Source organism: Danio rerio, chromosome 24 (assembly GCF_049306965.1).
Source record: "Danio rerio strain Tuebingen ecotype United States chromosome 24, GRCz12tu, whole genome shotgun sequence".
NCBI classification, from domain to species: Eukaryota; Metazoa; Chordata; class Actinopteri; order Cypriniformes; family Danionidae; genus Danio; species Danio rerio.
Window position 1 is genome coordinate 17,560,459 of NC_133199.1, and position 18,479 is coordinate 17,578,937.

The 18,479-nt window shown below is 34.6% G+C and overlaps 1 protein-coding gene across 3 annotated transcripts in view; it reads left to right on the forward strand.

Moving 5' to 3' along the window:
• The window catches only part of neto1l (neuropilin (NRP) and tolloid (TLL)-like 1, like), a 239,150-nt gene that overhangs the window by 190,843 nt on the left and 29,828 nt on the right, over nt 1-18,479 (forward strand). For all 3 annotated transcript variants that reach the window (XM_005162662.6, XM_021470299.3, XM_021470298.3), the window contains exon 7: nt 14,553-14,781. In XM_005162662.6, coding sequence (XP_005162719.1) covers nt 14,553-14,781 — 229 coding nt within the window. The remainder of the gene's footprint in view (nt 1-14,552; nt 14,782-18,479) is intronic.

The window sequence follows — 18,479 nt, forward strand, 5'->3', positions numbered from 1 at the left end:
AACTTTAAAGCAAAATTTAAAAATGTCTCACTAGTTCTAGTGTTAAACAAAATGTTAAACTTTAATTAATCAAATATTCAGATTGTTGTGGCAGATATGTATGCAAATTAGTGCATATTTACACTGAAAACCCTAATGAGTTGACTGAACTAAATTAACTGAGTAAACTCGTTGCCTCAATTTAATTGAGTAATGGAGTCTCCCAAAACTTGCATATTTGAGTTTATTTAACTTGCCGGTTGTGTAGACTATACTTAAAATGTTCAGTTCACCAAACGTAGTACTTAATTTGGTGAACTGAACAGTTTAGGCATGATCTATTTTAGTACTTAGTTTGGTGAACTGATCAATTTAAGTATAGTCTACAAAACCGGCAAGTTAAATAAACTCAAATATGCAAGTTTTGGAAGACACCATTACTCAATTAAATTGAGGCAACGAGTTCACTCAGTTAATTTAGTTCAGTCAACTTATTAAGGTTTTCAGTGTACTGAAACATTGCCTTATTTTTCATATTTCATCAATATTTCTGATGAATTACAATTCAAAAAATTGCTTGCCATTCCTAATATGATTATAAACTCTACAAAGTGTTTGTCTTACTTGATTTACTGCCTGAAATGAAAACAAAAGTGGGTGTGTCCTATTACATCATTATACAGCAGTGCGTTCGTATGATCATTTGTGAGCTGCAACCGGTCCGGATTTTTCTTTCCTTCTCTGCTCTGATGGGACCAACAGCAGATCCAGGCTACAAATAAGCCAGCTCAGTAGGGGGATGTGAACAGCAGCTCAAACAAGTCCACATGCCCTGAAGAGACAGCAGTCCCCAACTGGCCAGGGGTTGACGTCTGCATGTCAGGCAGACCGGGCTCATTTATTCCAGAGGAGCAGTGCAAGAAAACAGCTAAGTTACTGAGATACAAAAGCTCTGCTGTATAATTGGAATGGGTTTGAACAATCAAGCTTGATTCTGAAGTTCAGAGCTTTGTTTCAGAGAATAGGAAAAGTTAGTTTTGATTTTAGATAAGACTGCAATGATTTATTTTTTATTTGATACAGTTGTTTCATTTTTGTATAATAAAATGATTTTTTTATTGTTCTGAATCTTTTGTTTACTTCATTTTTTTGTTTAGAAAACTGAGCCTTTAATTGTCATTTATAAGGGATTTTAAAAGAATAAACAGTCCTCTCTTTAGATGAGCTCACAAAACAGTAGGAAGTTGTGTTAATAAAACATTTATTAACATTTAGAGTAGCTATATGCCAAAATGAGATCAATGTTCATTTGAATAATTTATTACTCATTCACTTGATCTTTAAAACCACCAACTACACTTAAATTTATGGTTTGCTAACAATACTTAATTTAGTCATATAAAATTAAAAAACATTAAAAAATATGAAAAATTAAAATCATTAAGCACATTATACATGTGCTTATAAGTCACTAATATAGCTTTTGCAGCTGTATTTATAAACTACTTACAGATGTATATTAATGTGGGGTAATGCCTAACACATGATAAAATAATGTGCTAATGCTTAATAAATGATTCATATTCATAGCTGGATTAACATAATGGCTCGGTGGGGCTAAAATCTCTGCAGGGCCCATGGAAGGAGAGGCCCCTTGATTGGCTGAAGAGTTATTTTGCGCCATGACGTGGGACACAGCTCTTTTATGCTTTTGCATGTCGGTAATGTGAAGTACTTTATTATATCCGAGACAGTGTGCAAACAAATCATATAGCCCACACAAACAATTATCTAATGTCCATCGTTGAGGAGCATCTATCTCAAGTATGTTTACTGGTGTGTGGTTCGTGTCTAACTGAAGTCTGTCTTTGCCGCTTTTATAAAAAACAGTGGTAATAATATTGAGCAACGAAATCTTGGCACAGCTTTCAATCAGAAAATATATCTGTTGCAAAAAAACAAATTAATAAATAAATAAAGATGTAACTCAGAAGACTACATTTTTTTAATATTAGAAGCATGTATTTTTAATATATCCTATCATTAGTGATGTTGTCTTAGAGTTCTAAAAAAAACTTTTTAAAACCTTATTTAAAATATTTATTACAAAGCACAATTTAGGAAATATTGCAATTTTTTTTGTTTTGCTGATTTTTGCAGCCTGTTTGAACTTTCATGTTATGTTTTTATTAAATTTGTATACTTGTAGGCCTACTTTAATGAAATAGAAATATATATATATATATATATATATATATATATATATATATATATATATATATATATATATATATATATATATATATATATATATATATATATTAATTAATTAACCTATTAATCAAATGGTGGAAAATTTGCTAATTATATAAATTAAAAAATATATTATTAATAATAACAACAACAATAACAACAACAACAAAAATAGCTGCAAGCAGCAATTATCAGAGCCAAGCTAGCCCAGTGATACCACGATACCAATTATGCCATAATCTGCCAAACTTCCGGTCCGCAATTTTGATTTTGTTCAAACCACTCTTTTTTAACCCCTCACTAAATTTGACTCAGATCAGCTTCAAAACATGTGGACCAAAAGTTATGGCATTCATGTTGATAGACAAAACTGTTGCCATTTACCATATGCACAAACTTCATGTAATTCTGCCAGATGACATTACAGGCTGAATCAAAATGGTTTAAGGTATTGAAACCAAACTTAATGTGTGTAATCTAGACCTGACATTGACCAAACTACGTCAGTTAGTTAAATTCACAACAACTAAACAATTCAATTCTATCAACAGAAATCATACAAAACGTTTCAAATGAATTTTCAATAGTTTTGTCTATTGTCATGAGACTGGTCTTGCAGATTCCTTGTGTCCTTGATATGTGAACATTGATATAATTTATTCTCTATTTTACAAAATTTCCTTTCGTTTGAAAAATTAGTTTGAATATCGGTTGTTTTGAACTCTCCATAGATTGTTAGCCCAATTTCAGCCAGATTTGGCTCAAACCATGTTGCCAAAAAGTGATAGATTTTTCCAGTTGCTCTGTAGCTTGTTGCTGTGCTTGTTTATGATATTACCGCTTGGCCCCCATAACTGCTGCTTGCAGCTATATTTTTAAATTGTTACCCATATTTCAAAGATAATGCTAAGACCAGGAATCGGGATTCCCCTAATATACTTTCAGTGGGATAAGGTGCATTTATTATACTTTTTACAAGTTAATTTTAGCCTGAGCATTAGCTTAAATAACTCAGAACAATATTTGGTATTGTCTGATCACTTTGAACATCAGAAACCATCATTTTTTGTTAAGCACAAATAGATGTGTTGTTTTTTGTTGCAATGTAATGTGAAAATCGGTGGTCATTCTTCTTAAATAGACACATTCAGTTAGGTTCAGTACAGATAGTTCCAGATGAGTTACAATATGAGTTTGAAAATATAGAAATTAAAATAAAGACCAAGCCACACTAATTAGGGCGCATTGATATGACTGCCATGACTATGTGATCTCAGGACAGCCTAGCTCTTTGGATTATTTGGTTTTGTCAAGTTAAATATTCCTCTTCTTGAGGGTTTATACAGCGCTGTTAGTGATTTGCTACTCAGCTGTCAGTAAATGAACTTTTCTCAGAATTTTGCTTTCAGCTGCCTTAAGGTTCTTAGATTATTAGACAAGTCTGTCTTAATCACTGCTCATGTTCCCTAATGCTTTATTTACTGATCTAAACAACCTTTTGGAATCAATTCTGCCTAATTAACGTCTCTCACATTTCTCATATTCCTCCTAGTAAATTGTGCCTGAAAAGCGCTAATAGGCTGGCAGATATTGTAGTAGGTTTCCTTTCGTCTTCATGAGTTTCTCTGAGGGGTTTGCAAAGCTTTAATTTGCTCAGATGTGAGTAAGTGAGTGAGAAAGGTTTATGTACAGTCAGAGGTGCATTAATCTGTGCAAAATAATAATAATAAAAATAAATATTATTTAAATATTTGTATTGCATCACGGTGGTGCAGTGGGTAGAATGATAGCCTCACAGCAAGAAGGTCGCTGGTTCGAGCCCCAGCTGGGTCAGTTGGCATTTCTTGTGGAGTTTGCAACGTGGGTTTCCTCTGGGTGAACTGAATAAGCTGAATTGGCCATATTGTGTGTGTGCGAATACAAAAGAGTATGGGTCTTTCCCAGTGTTGAGTTGCAACTGGAAAGACATCTGCCGCGTAAGTCATATGCTGGATAAGTTGGCGGATTATTCCGCTGTGGTGACGCCTGATTACAGTTTTTCTCAGTTGCTTTGGTGCATTTTTTACAACACTAGTGCATTTCTGCACAACAGTTAATGCATTTCTCAAAACAATTAGTACAAACTGCAAAACCTAGCTGATAACCTGCAAAAGTGCGTCACATGCTCTAAATGGATAGTTCATTCCTCAAAAGCAAGTATTCATGTCAATGAAAGTATCAGTGTCGTCAAAATGAAAAGTCCTGACCATTGTTTATGAGCAAGATAGTACAATGGCTTTGTCATGTTTTCATTATAACAGTTTACATGTTTTCCAATGCAAAAAAAGTATAAATCAGCCTTAAGGAGGTTCAAACAACTCAGAGTTCAAACTTGAAGGCTGATTTATACTTCTGCGTCAAACACCGGCGTATGCTACGGCGCTGACGCATAGCCCTTCGCCGTGGCCGTCGCCGTCACTGACGTGCACCTCTCAAAAATTGTAACTACACGTCGCAACAACGTGTAGCGCAAGCTCTGTGATTGGTCGGCTTGGTAGCGCTGACGAGTCGGGGCGGGACCGAGAGCTGGGCGGATGGCGCGAACCCAATGTAGTGATTGTTTACAAGTGTGGAGTCCCGTGAAGGAGCTCCGGATGGAAAGTTTTGTTTCGTGTTTACCTCATAGTTAAAGTTGTTGCCCGTCCGCCGGTTCCTGCCTCAAAATGAGCGAGTTTGAGTCACTTATACAACCAGGAAGTGTTCAGGAAAAGCAAAACAGAAGCGAAGAAACTCGACACAGAGAAACATTTACACCTCACTGCCAACTACCGTTTCGGAAGTGTTAATGCAGACCAACAGAGACAGCGCGCAGAAGTATAAATGCATAGCTGCGCGCATTTTCTGCGCCATTAGTTACGCCGGTCACTTGATGCAGAAGTATAAACCAGGCTTTAAGCACGCACACCGTGATTATAAAAAGACATTATCAATGGAGCGCAGATATTACGGGTGACCATGGCAACATCTTAAAAAAATAGATCACCATTTCTTTCCCCAGCTCAACTTGATCTGCTCATGCAAAGTTATAGCAAATATGAGTGTATATATTTAAAAAGAAGCAACCATCAGTGAAACAGAGACAGTTAGCATGGGAAAACAGCTTCTCAAGTTAATGCGTAATTTTTAATTTAAAGTATTTAAACATTTAAGTATAATAAAATAAGTAATGTAATGTGTGACGTTTATACTTTTTTTTCTAAACTTTTATACACGTTTATCAGTCTTAATAGATTTAACAGTGCACTTGTATGTCTGCCTTTTTATTGATCAAGTGATAGAGGTTGATATAACATTAAGAAGGTAAGCAGTGCTAAAAATAATTTTTAGAGAGAATAATAATCCCATTAATCTAGTAACAGTACATGTCGAAGGTTAAGCTAAATGGAAAAAAGGACAAGCCTCGTACGTGACTTTGTTCTGTGTGTGACAAAAATGTAGCTATTGCCTACCTGTGTTTCCATCAAAATACAGGCTATTACATAAATTTGTGCAAAACTGGAATAATGCCTAAAAGATGCGAATAAAGCAGCGCTTTTATCCAACGAGTCAAAGAGAACACAATCGTCACTTCCTGATTAACTTGCGCCAAATATCAACAGTAAAAACAGAATTTACTGTGGTAGAACAAGTTGCGTCCATGATTTTTTATTTAATACTTGCGCCTCAGAAGACGATTGACACACAATGAACACGTGGGGGCGTTTGAAGCCAGACGCGGAGACTCTTGACAAGCTCCAGACGCTCGGAGGTAATTAATCATATACACTAATACTGAAACAGTTCAGGCATTTTAGAATGACTAAAACAACATTTAAGATGTTCTACAGTGTGCTCAGTCTGCTGGTTGGTCCATTCACACACATTTTCATCATCATCTCTAACAAACCTTTTTTTTTAATGTACATACTGTAATTTGTTAAGTGCACTTCGTAGTTTATGCACATCTTTTCTTATCAAATAAAAGTTTAACCTACTCAGTCATGCACATGTTTTATTATGCATATTTTCAAAAGTTATGTGAATCATGACGTTTTCATCAATCTTTTATGGGCATCTCCAAAATGAGCTCTAAAATATGTGTGTGGAAATGTAAGGCTAAGGCGAGAAATACGCTTCATCTTTAAAAAAAGGGAGGAGACCGACAGAAACTCAAATTCAGAGTTTAGAGAATAAAACCTGCTCCGGACCAGGTTAGATTCACAGAGTAAGTTACCACAGTAACTGACTCTGAGTTAAAGTTACCTTTCTTTTAGAAACAGGCTTGACTTACCCTGATTTCTTGAGTTTAACAAACCTGCCATTTTGAAACGGAAAACCCAGAGTTTCTCTCATTTCAGGGTTAAAATACTCTGAGTTTTCACTTAACCTCCTTTCTGAAACAGGCCCCAGGACACTTCGGGACTCAAAAGTTGCTGCAGTCATGATGACCGATCACATTCACATCATCATATTTTATTTATTTTTATTTATAACAACAAAACATTTACAAATAAAACAGAATACAGTCTCTACAAACTATAGTTCCTTTTTTAACAAGTAAGGGAGAATTATGAATAAAATATATAACAAATGCATGAGAGAAATAAGGGGAAATGATAGGTTAATATGAACATAAAAACAAACAGGTCTATAAAATACAATGCAATAAGCATCAACTAGTTTAACATCACTCTTTAGGCTAATATGATAAAAAAAGGGTTTACATTTATGTACATTTATAGATATAAAACTTTCCAATGTAAAACGCAAAACAAGGTGTTTTGATTAAGTCTTAACAAATGAGAATATTTTGGATAATGAAAGCATTTTCAAAAAAGCACTTTAATACAAAAAGATTGTGTTGAAAAGATTGAACAAAAGTTCAAATAAGTGAGCTACAGATTAAGTAGAAGTTTCCCAGAAAGAGCACGTAGCCTATAAACGGCTAGACAGGAAATAAAATATATATTTATTTTATAATTATAAATTCATTTTATAATTATTTATTAAAATAGTTCTTTAACTTAATTTGTTAAGAAAGCTTTAGGGTGGCAGGATCAATGATGATGATTATTTTATTTCAAGTCTGTAAGACTTATTTGAGTTCATATTTAGGTTATTCACTAAAATATCACATTTACTGTAAATCGTTCATGAAGCTGGATGCAGTAAATAGTCTGTAAAAAAGGGTGAAAATAAACCTGTGCAAGCCAGCCTTTATAACCAGATTATTTAACAAAAGATGATACTGAAGTAAAATATTTGTAGCTTTTTAATAAGCATGATGTGTACAAGACAGAGAGGGTGTGAAAAGTGAATTGTTTGTTTTGAAACTTTTAAACTACTTTACTTCACTTAGAGCTGTGTTACACACTACATGGAGGGGGGCAAAATTTCTTCAAGAGCTACATTTTCACTGGAGGAAACAGCTGATAAGGAAACCCGAATACTCCTCTATGACCTATTGGGGTACAAGTGATACAAGTTTTTCTGTATATCCTCCTAAGACCCCGCCTATTAACTTGTGTCCTCTGTAGTGGACATTGTGTTTTCATGAATTTTCTTTGGGTCTCAGGAGGATATGCAGATATCATAACAATCTTTAGATAAACACACACCTTGTGCACACTGCACAGCTATGATTTGCTGATTAAATGTAAAACTAGCTGAAAACGGAGCGGCGGAAGTCGCCGGCGATTTAATATCAAAATTAAAGGGGACTAAGGCGATAATATAATAGTGTACAGTTCATGAGCTAAATCGCAAAACTTTTAGGGGAGCTGAATAAAAATATTGGAGGGCTAAATTGACAGCCATGCTGTTTTTTCATTTTACCTGAGCGTTTCAGCGAGACATCATCAATGTGTTGACTTGTCTTAGTCTTTAAAATACACTCACAAAATTTTCTCAGAGCTGCTGCACTCATCAGGGGGCGGAGAAAAAACACAATTCATAAAAAAAAAGCACCAATTCTAACAAATTAAGATGCGAGTTAAAAAAAAACAAACATTTGGTACACAGTTAAAGGGGATGCAAGTACTTGTAAATTAGGGAAGTCTAATCAGCAAAACAAGTGAGTATACCAAGGGTATACGCAATTATTGATCCTCAGAAGTCGTAACAGCTCATGGAAAAAAAGTAGGCATAGGGAGTATACGTGCATATAGCAAGGACTACACCAATGGTTAGGAGGCTCTCTGTACAGCATTAGCCCAGGGGCCTATGCATACATATACCTAAATGTGCCCCTGCTTACAGTTATGTTTATAAGTGATGCTTCCATGCTGTTTTGCTGATGACTGGAGATTGTAGACAGCACAGCATTCCAGTTCATTACCTATATTGTATGTGTGAGCGTATTGTGAGCAGCAAGGACAAACCCACTAATGTTGCTGGCATATCACACTGACTGGTTCCTCTATAAATGTGGAAATGTTTGGAACGAAAAGCTATTACAGTGAGAAATATACTGTGCCGCTGAGTTGCTCACTGGTTGAACTGGGGTGCTTCATTTACTTGTCATAACACAACACCAAGTGCTCATTAAATGTAAAATCACCCCTCTTTCCACTGCAAATTCCTGCCGCTTAGACAAGAACATGCCAAGCTAATGTTTGGACGTTTTGATTCCATCAGAGAGTGCTTTGTGGTTTATTATTATGATGGGTCATTCTAGCAGTGATTTTTAGATGTAGGAACATTTATTTACTCATTTTTTTATGTAGCATCAAAATGGTATGATTGGCTTTCTGTGGGACACTAAGTGAACGTTTGAAGAATGTGCTGCTCCATGGAAATTGGTGGTTTCAAGTTTATTGACCAATAATGTTCTAAAGTAACGTTTTTATTTCCTCTTTTCAGTTTGTTTTGTTAGTCAGATCGCTTAGAATATCTGAAGTACACTTTTCTTGTTAAGCTCAAATAAAGCATAATTTGTTGTGCTTATTTCTAAACTAACAATATGAATGTTGTGATCATCAGCCATGTTGCTTTTCTTATTATTTATTTATTTATTTATTTATTTATTTATTTATTTATTTATTTATTTAGTTATTTGTTTATTTATGTGTTTGCTTGCTTGCTTTTTGTTTGTTTGTTTGTTTGTTTGTTTGTTTGTTTGTTTATGGGTTTGTTCATTGTCTGATCGTTTAGTTTGTTTTTTTCTTCTGTATGTCTAAACACTGGAAACTCTGTCTGCGTTAAGCACAAATACCGTTTTATGTTTTTTTTGTGTGATCACTTATAATATCATGTAAATCATTTTCACATCAATCTCTTTTTTATTGCAAACGGATGATCACAACAATCTGCACACATTAAGAACAAATGAAATTAAGCTTTGTTTTTTTATTTTTTATGTTTTGTGTCATGATGCTGTTGAATAGCTTGAAATTGCAATGTGATTCAAGCAACAACAGATTTTTTATCTTGCGTAAACAAAAAAAACACTCAAAAGATTCATTCATTTTCTTTACTTAAAAAAAGTCTGGATATTATTTTTAAAGTTACCTTTTTTGTTACTTTCAAAGATTTCAAAAGCTTTGAAGGACATGCGGTCGAGTAAACGATTGCAGAAATGTTTAATATTTCAAATTGGAGTCTGGACTAGGAGAGGTGTGAAGCAAGCTTGATTAGGGTTAGATTGAGTGAGAAGAGAGCAGATGGTTCATTCTAACACCTCTCTGGTTTTAAGAGAGCCCAAAGGAGGTGCCTTGAGTGGATGTGGAGTTTATTGGTGGTCTTTGAGCGCTCATTGTGCAAGTTTTTGAAGCCTCTCTATTTTGTATATGAGTTGAATTTGAAGCATGAACCTTCAGTGGTTTTTGTTATTTGTCTTTGCAGAGATGCAGAGATTTGTTGTTAAAGCAAACATAGTTTAGCAGGTAAAACATGGGTACCTTATTGGGTGCATTAAAACATAAAAATAAATTATTTGAACAGAACTGTCCATTTCCTGTGTGCAAATCAAGTAGGGATGCACCGAAATGAAATTCTTGGCCAAAGCCGAAGCCGAATAAGAATAAATTGGTTGGCCGAAGGCCGAATACTGAATGCGGTGTATTGCATTTTAGTTTAGTTTGCCAATTTTTTCACCATTACAATAATTTAATAGTAAAAATTAGCTTTTACTTATTAGCTATTACTATTCAGAGAAATAAATCAAATAACAAAAATACAATTTCAAAAATATTTATTTAACACTGAACATTTTTTTAACATTCCAGCAGATAATATTCAAACAAAGCACAATATAACTTAAAATAAATAAATTAGTAAAATAAAAAAATATTTTTATTTGGCCATCTTTGAAGCCCCCCTTCTTGAATAGCCTATGTTAGGCCTATAACTGACTGCTGAAAGAATGTAACTATGTCTACAACAACAAATGTGCATTGAATAGGGCAAAAAATGTGGATGACAATAAATGAATAACTGTCCTAGACATAAGCCTACTTAGCCTACTTCTTCAGGAAAAGTGGCAGGTTCTTCTTTATAAAACGTAACTTCTCTGCTGTCTCGCATGAAAGTCGGTTCCTCTTCTCATCAATGACATGAGATGCAGCACTAAACTATGAGGTGCCGTGTAGGATTTAAATCAAACTTTGCTTATCAACACATACATAAAACATGTGTATATACACCTATAAATTACTCGCATATACACCTATACTACTGGATGTTCAAAACAACATAGATGAAACTTGTGTATATACATATAAACTTGACGCATGGATACACCCACATACACACGCGCATACATATAAACTTGATCCTCACATAAACACCCACATTAACTCACACACATAGATATAAACTTGCTGCATGCAAACACACCTATACACACTTGCATATACATATAAACTCCATTCTCGCATAAATACCCACATTTACATGCACATACATATAAACTCGCAGCATGCAAACACACCTATACACACTCGCATAAATAAACTCGATCTATGCATATACACCCACAACAACATGCGCTCATACACAAACTCACTGCATGCAAACACACCTATACTGGCATATAGCCCCAATGCCTAAACTCAATTCGTGTATAAACACCCAAAATAACACTCTCGCAAACATACAAAAAGAAATAAATAAAAGAAATTTACAAACGTTTATCACAAATCTGGTTATTGCAAAGCTTATGAAATAGAAATAATCCGATTAATAGAGGGATTAAATGTTAAATTATGAACATTCATTTTCTTGTCAGCTTAGTCCCTTTATTAATCCGGTGTCGCCACAACGGAATGAACCGCCAACTTATCCAGCAAGTTTTTCGCAGCGGATGCCCTTCCAGCTGCAACCCATCTCTGGGAAACATCCACACACACATTCACACACACACACACACACACTACGGACAATTTAGCTTACCCAATTCACCTGTACCCAGATTCAGAGCACCCGGAGGAAACCCACACGAAGGCAGGGAGAACATGCTAACTCCACACAGAAACGCCAACTGAGGCGAGGTTTGAACCAGCGATCCAGCGACCTTCTTGCTGTGAGGCGACAGCACTACCTACTGCTCCACTGCATCGCCAATTATGAACATATGTTATATAAAATATTAGTCTATATAAATAGACTATTCAAAATAAGAAATATTTTTATTTAAAACCTTTTCATTTAATTAGGTAATTACATACACAAATATAAATGGACAAATAGAACCCTTAAAGGACGTTCAAAAAGCAACCAGAAGTATAAATATAAATGTATACTTAAACTAAACTCCTCTTTTCTATTACAAATGTTAATGTAGCCTATAGTCTTGTTTTGTTTTTTAAATTCTTATAATTATTATGCTTTTATATGTTTTTACAATGTGGGTGTCAAAATTGCAAGATTTTGGTATAATTTTGATTGTTAATTATTCAACATATACAAAAAAAAAAAAAAAAAACGCTGATTAAAAGTCTCTGCTCTGGACACTCCTTTTGTGTTTGATAACTAATACTTTTAATTTTAACGTCAGCTGGCATCCAGCATTTTGGTGCATTAGCCTGTTTATTGGTGACAGGAAAACCCACTTAAGTGCATTCCTGCCCCCTACTGGACATAAGTGTGTATCATAACCCTTGATGAATAGTGACACCAACAATAAAACAAACATAAAAAACTAATATCAAACAAACATATTTTATTCAAAATGATTACTTAAGCAACCTTATATTTATTAAACAATAATAGCATTTTCAATAATTCAATTGCATAATAAACTTTTAATTTTGCAGGAGCATTCCTTAGCATAATCTTTTTATTTATTTTTTTTAATTAGCATAATCTATTTTCATAATTCAACAGATGTAATTTTTCTATTTATCACTTTATTTCTGTTTCTTAAGCTTTGCAATAACCTGATTCATGAAAAATAATAATCTTGTTCATTACGCTCAAAGGACTTTTACATTGAAATTAAACTACTTCCTTTTAAAGTGAAATAACTTCCTTTTACTGTGAAAATTCATGCATACACACATATGAAATCACTTGCATATATGTATATACACAACTGTATATATGTTTGTGAATTTTATTTTGTATGTTTGCACAAGTGTCATTTGGGTGTTTATGCACACATCAAGTTTATATTCTTATGTGAGAGTTTATGGGTGTATATGCATAGATCAAGTTTATATGTATATGCGAGTGTGTATAGGTGTGTTTGCATGCAGCAAGTATATATGTATATGCGAGAGTGTATAGGTGTGTTTGCTTGCAGCAAGTTTATATGTATGTGTGTGTTAATGTGGGTGTTTATGTGAGGATCAAGTTTATATGTATGCGCGTGTGTATGTGGGTGTATTCATGTGTCAAGTTTATATGTATATACACAAGTTTCATCCATGTTGTTTTGAACATCCAGTAGTATAGGTGTATATGCGAGTAAATTATAGGTATATATACATGTGTTTTATGTATGCGTTGATAAGCAAAGTTTGATTTAAACCCTACACGGCACCTCATACTAAACAGTCTCTCGCTGTCGGCGCGCGGCTCATCTGTAGTACGAGCCCGTTTATTCTCTGCGCTGTTTTCATCTCCTGCGCTGTGCATCACCTGACCGTCTCCAACACCTAGTGGCTTTCCCAAGTCCAACTCGGCCTGAATCAAAGCTGGATCGCAGCTTTTCCCCATATCCAAGTAATGATCTTTATATCGTGGATAAAGCAAAGTCGCGATGAAGTACAGGCGTTCTGAGTACCCCTGACTAAATCGTGTGCTGACAGCTTCTAAGAGCGCACTTTTAGCTGTTTTCACTCTGTGGTCTGTTTCAGCCTCTTTGTTTAAAAGACGCTTTAGTGCTGCAAGTAAATGTATGACGTCTGCCACAGATGAGCTTATCTCTCATGTTATCTGCTCAAAGGGGGCGAGAAGAGAGAGAACGTTCCTCTGGACAATTCACCAGAACAGTGTCTGCAAACGGCTGTTTTTGCCTCTTTCTCTGACACTTTAAAGTGTTTCCACACTGCTAACATGTTTGCTGCATAAAGCCTGCACCTCTACGCAGGTCACTATTTGATCGCGTCATTAAAAACGTCATTGTTCGGCAAAATTTATTTGGCCTTTTTTCTTATTTCGGTTGCCGAATATTTGGTGCATCCCTAAAATCAAGTTCCTTATACGTTAGAAGTCCTTTTATTGCAAAAAAAAAAAAAAAAAAAAAAAAGCTGATATCTAAAAAAGAAAAATATATGTGACGATAAAGTGATGGCTTTATTTATTTAATTTTTTTTTTAATGTCATGAAAGAGAAGTCTTATAAAACACATTGAATACTAGATTATAAAACTTATCTAAGGAATTGTAAATTGAAAGTGAAAATTCAAAGAATTGGTCTTGATCTGTCTTAATGTGTTATTTAAAATTTGCATCTTGCATCTTTTACTAGAAACAAATCTACATTTATTTATTTATTTAAACTGTTTGTTTGTTTGTTTGTTTGTTTGTTTGTTTGTTTGTTTGTTTGTTTGTTTGTTTGTTTGCTTGTTCATAGACTTTTTATTATTATTGTTAAAGTGGCCACAATTTTGGTAATAGGTGGATATACAGTACTGAGTATTTTAAGTTTTACATAGTACAAAACTTCACACTTGAAGTAAAAGGTTGAAACTGTTGAACTGGTGAATATTTAATAACAACATCAAAAAGTATGTACTCATATTTTGCTTATATTAGCATTTAAATTGAAGTGAGCTTCAAGAACAAGCTTTTTTTCAATGAAGATTACTGTGGGTCCAATGGTCTGAGTATCACTCTCTTTCTCTCTTTTCTCTGCTTTAGATCTATTTGCGTTTCCTCGACTATGAGATGCAGAATTCGAACGAGTGCAAGCGTAATTATGTGGCGGTGTATGACGGCAGCAGCTCGGTGGAGGACCTGAGGAATAAGTTCTGCAGCACAGTGGCCAATGATGTGATGCTCGTGTCTGCGCTGGGTGTGATCCGCATGTGGGCTGATGAGGGCAGCAGAAAGAGCCGCTTCAGGATACTCTTCACCACCTTTCAAGAGCGTAAGAAGCAAGCACAAACACACTTGTAGAGTTATCTTTAAGTGGGGACCTCCCAAAAATGTAATAATTTAATAACTTAAACTGTACAAAGTGTATTAACTTTATTCTGCAATGTGGAAGTGCGCTATTTTTGTGATTGTTTTAGAACTTCTGATTCAGTTGCCTATTGGAGAAATAGAAATGATACATGACAAAACATAAAAGGAGAATAGATTCCAATGGCTGCACCTGCTCGTATGTAAAGAATAAGATCAATATTCTTTCCATTTTCTCCAACCCTACACCTAAAACCAACACTCACAGGAATCAACCTGCAGTGTAACATTTTTAAACATTTAATTTATGAGCTATTTTCCTAATGGAAGCCAAAACAAAATAAGTGAAGAGTTCAGATGCAAAAACCTTTAAATGCTGTCTGAAATGTTCTCCTAAAATGAGAATTCTGTTCAACCTCCTGTTTATGTTTAGTTATTTCACTTAAAAGGCAATGAAAAGATTTTACGTTTCTATAAATGTTAAATTATTGAGGCAAAAAAGCCAAAATATATAAAATGGCTCTTAGACGTTTTTGCATCTAAACTCTTCATTCCCAGTTAAAAACAAAAAAACAAAAAAAACAACAAAAAAAAAAACGATTGAATTGCTTACAGTTTGTGTCTTGTTTAAGGTCCAAATATCAAAAAGCAAATATTAAATCAAGAAAAATGTTATAGGCAAATAACAAATATTGTTTTGTTTTCAGAAAAAAATAGGTAAAAATAAAGTTGTTGTTTTGTTTGTTTGTTTTTTCCATTGAGCAAGCTAAATTATCCGCTGGTGGATTAAGCAACATACATTTGTTTTCGGTTTGAATTCAGACTATTTTACGTGCCCCACTGACAGATAGTTGAGCCATTTTTATATAGATAGTTACATAATTTAGCAGATAACATTAATTTTTCTAAAAACAAAACAATATTTTACTTGTCTAGAAAATATGTTGTGATTTAGGAATTTATAGCTATTTGGACTAGAAACAAAGCAAAATATCTAAGTAAAAACAACTCTTTTTTTTGCAGTGCATACAATCAAAATGTACTAGTATGAAAATGAATGATGCAGGCTATTCATTAAATTGATAATATTTACTTTTTAATTCATAAAATGGATAGAATTTGATGCATGTTGTTTTAACAGAAAATATTTAACTGTCAACTTTATTATTATCATCATCATACAGCTTTCAAATAATTACTTTATTTGTCTTACAGCCTGAAATCAAATCACTTTTTAAATAAATCTTCCAGCCTTTAAACTGTTTTTGTAGCCTTTATCTGCCTTTCTTTATCCTGAAGTGTGGGTATGTATTTGTGAGTAAATGTATAGATTTTCACAGGTTTTGATGATTTTCTTTAGGCATTGTATATGTGCATAATATGGTTTTTAACAAACCTTTACAACAGGAAATTAAGTAAAATGTATTAAAATAGATATAATCAGCTACTAATATTTAATTGTCTTGTATTTAAATAGCAGCAATTCTCGTGCACCATTATAAATAAACAGTCATTTACATTCATATGGTTACATGTGTTTAAATCAATATGAAAAATTTTTCTAAGACTGGACATAATTTATTGTCCATATGTGTAATTTGCCATATTTTGTCTTGTGTCAAAATAGGCACTTCTTGTTAAGTTTTATGAAACCAAACACATTACAGGAAGGGTTTTACATCCCTGTGTTCATGTTTGTATACAATGTGAAAAGCATTGACATCTCTAACGCCTTTGCTCTCATTTACTGTTTTATGAACACACACTAATAAAAACACACTCCACTACTCATTTTCACCAGCACATTCATACCTGACAGAAGGCTAAAACGAGCTGGACTGAAAAAATGAAAACAGCTCATCCATGTGTCCATTATAGAAACGCCGGCCAGTCACACCCACAAACACGCTATAAATCATGCATAACCTGTCAGATACACTGGCATACTGGTTTATACAGGTTTGGAGATGGTGGACCCACAAGGTCATGCTGTTAATTAACAAAAAAAAAACTATAAATAGTTAGAGAAAATGTAATGAAGAATGTTGTTAAAAATGCAAAAACCTTTAAATCAAAATTGACAATAGGGAGAGATTTTGTGAATACCATATATGATGCAATGCAACTAATGCTGGTAGGTCATGTGGTAATGACAAAATGGCAGATTTAAGTTTGATTTATACTTCAGCATTGACTGATCATTGTATCCCATGGTCCTTCCTCAACACCATTGTGAATATTTATTATAGGTGGGCATTGATACATTTTTTAAATCTTAGAATTAATCTAGATTAATCTAGATATGGCTCATTTGAATTCTGCCGAAGGCATTCAGAATATGTGTGCTACCCAAATAATAAGTCTTTGAGACTGGGTTTCTCAAGCCAGGTGGCGCATTAGTACTGGGGGCTCATCTCTTGTTTCCAAAATGCATTATAAACTGTTTGAGAAACTGTTCTACTATAATAATTGATGATGAAAATAAATTATGTTCAGTAAGGTGTACTTGTGTTTGCTAACTGTTTATTCAGTTAAACATGAATTTTGAACTGTTTTGTAGGCCTACATAAGCTCCAAACAGCTATTTTTGATCACCTTAATCCGACTAAAGTCATAACTGAACTAAACAGAAATTAAATTAAGACGTGGAGTATGCATTTATTAGCGGCATTATTGAAGTAAAATATCAGTAAATCAGTAAATACCATCATTTAGGGCTTTTTGCCATATTTCCCGACAAGATCCACTCACGCGGCTGTCAGTAAAGAACCGCACACACACACACACACATCTCGAAATGCAGAAGTTTTTTTTTCTTTCTATTTGGTGTGCGTTAATAAATTCCATAACACTCTCACCAGTCCTTACTTCTTACTGGCATCTAAGGGCCTACTCACACTATGCCATCCGTACCGTGCCAGGCCAATTTCCTGGATCGTTTGAGAAGTGTGAGTGCGCTGAATCGGGCTCAAGCACGGTTCACTTGGCCGGCCCTGGCCAGGTTGGAAGAGGTGGGCCTGAGCGCGGTACACTTAAGCTTTTGGCGCGGTACGCATGTGTGTGAGTGCAAAACGCGCCAAAGCCCAAAACTGAAAGCGAGACGTGACTTTTAAGGGACTGTTTCATACGGATTTATATTAATCATTCTTACTGTTCGATGAACGCAAACTGCCATAGTTTATTAAAGACGCAAACCCCTCACTGCACGACAGCTGCACGCCTTCAACTGTACCTAGTGTGAGTACAGCCTAATACCCCACTTTGTCAGGGGGGCATGAATGAAATGTTCATGAGTTAAAGTGAAACTGCCGAACTGCAGTTAAAGTCAGGCATCCTGCTTATTTGATTTAGAAGGGCACTTTTTTGTCAAACAAGTCACCAGTCAGGTATACATCCGCGCTAAATTATCAAGGTGAAAGTCACCATAGCCTGTGTAGAATAGACCCAGCTCCCAACCCAACTTTGAGAATAGATTAACAGCGATATTTTTAAAGGCAGCACGTTAACGCAGATAATGGCCCACCACTAATATTTACACTTCTACTTCACCTGTGTTGCTCTGTAATAACACTTTCAAAACACTAGTTTGCGATAGAGTTTCAATGGTTCGAGTTTCTTTGTCAGTTTTTGAGGTTACACCGGAAATGTGTGTGATGCTGCAGT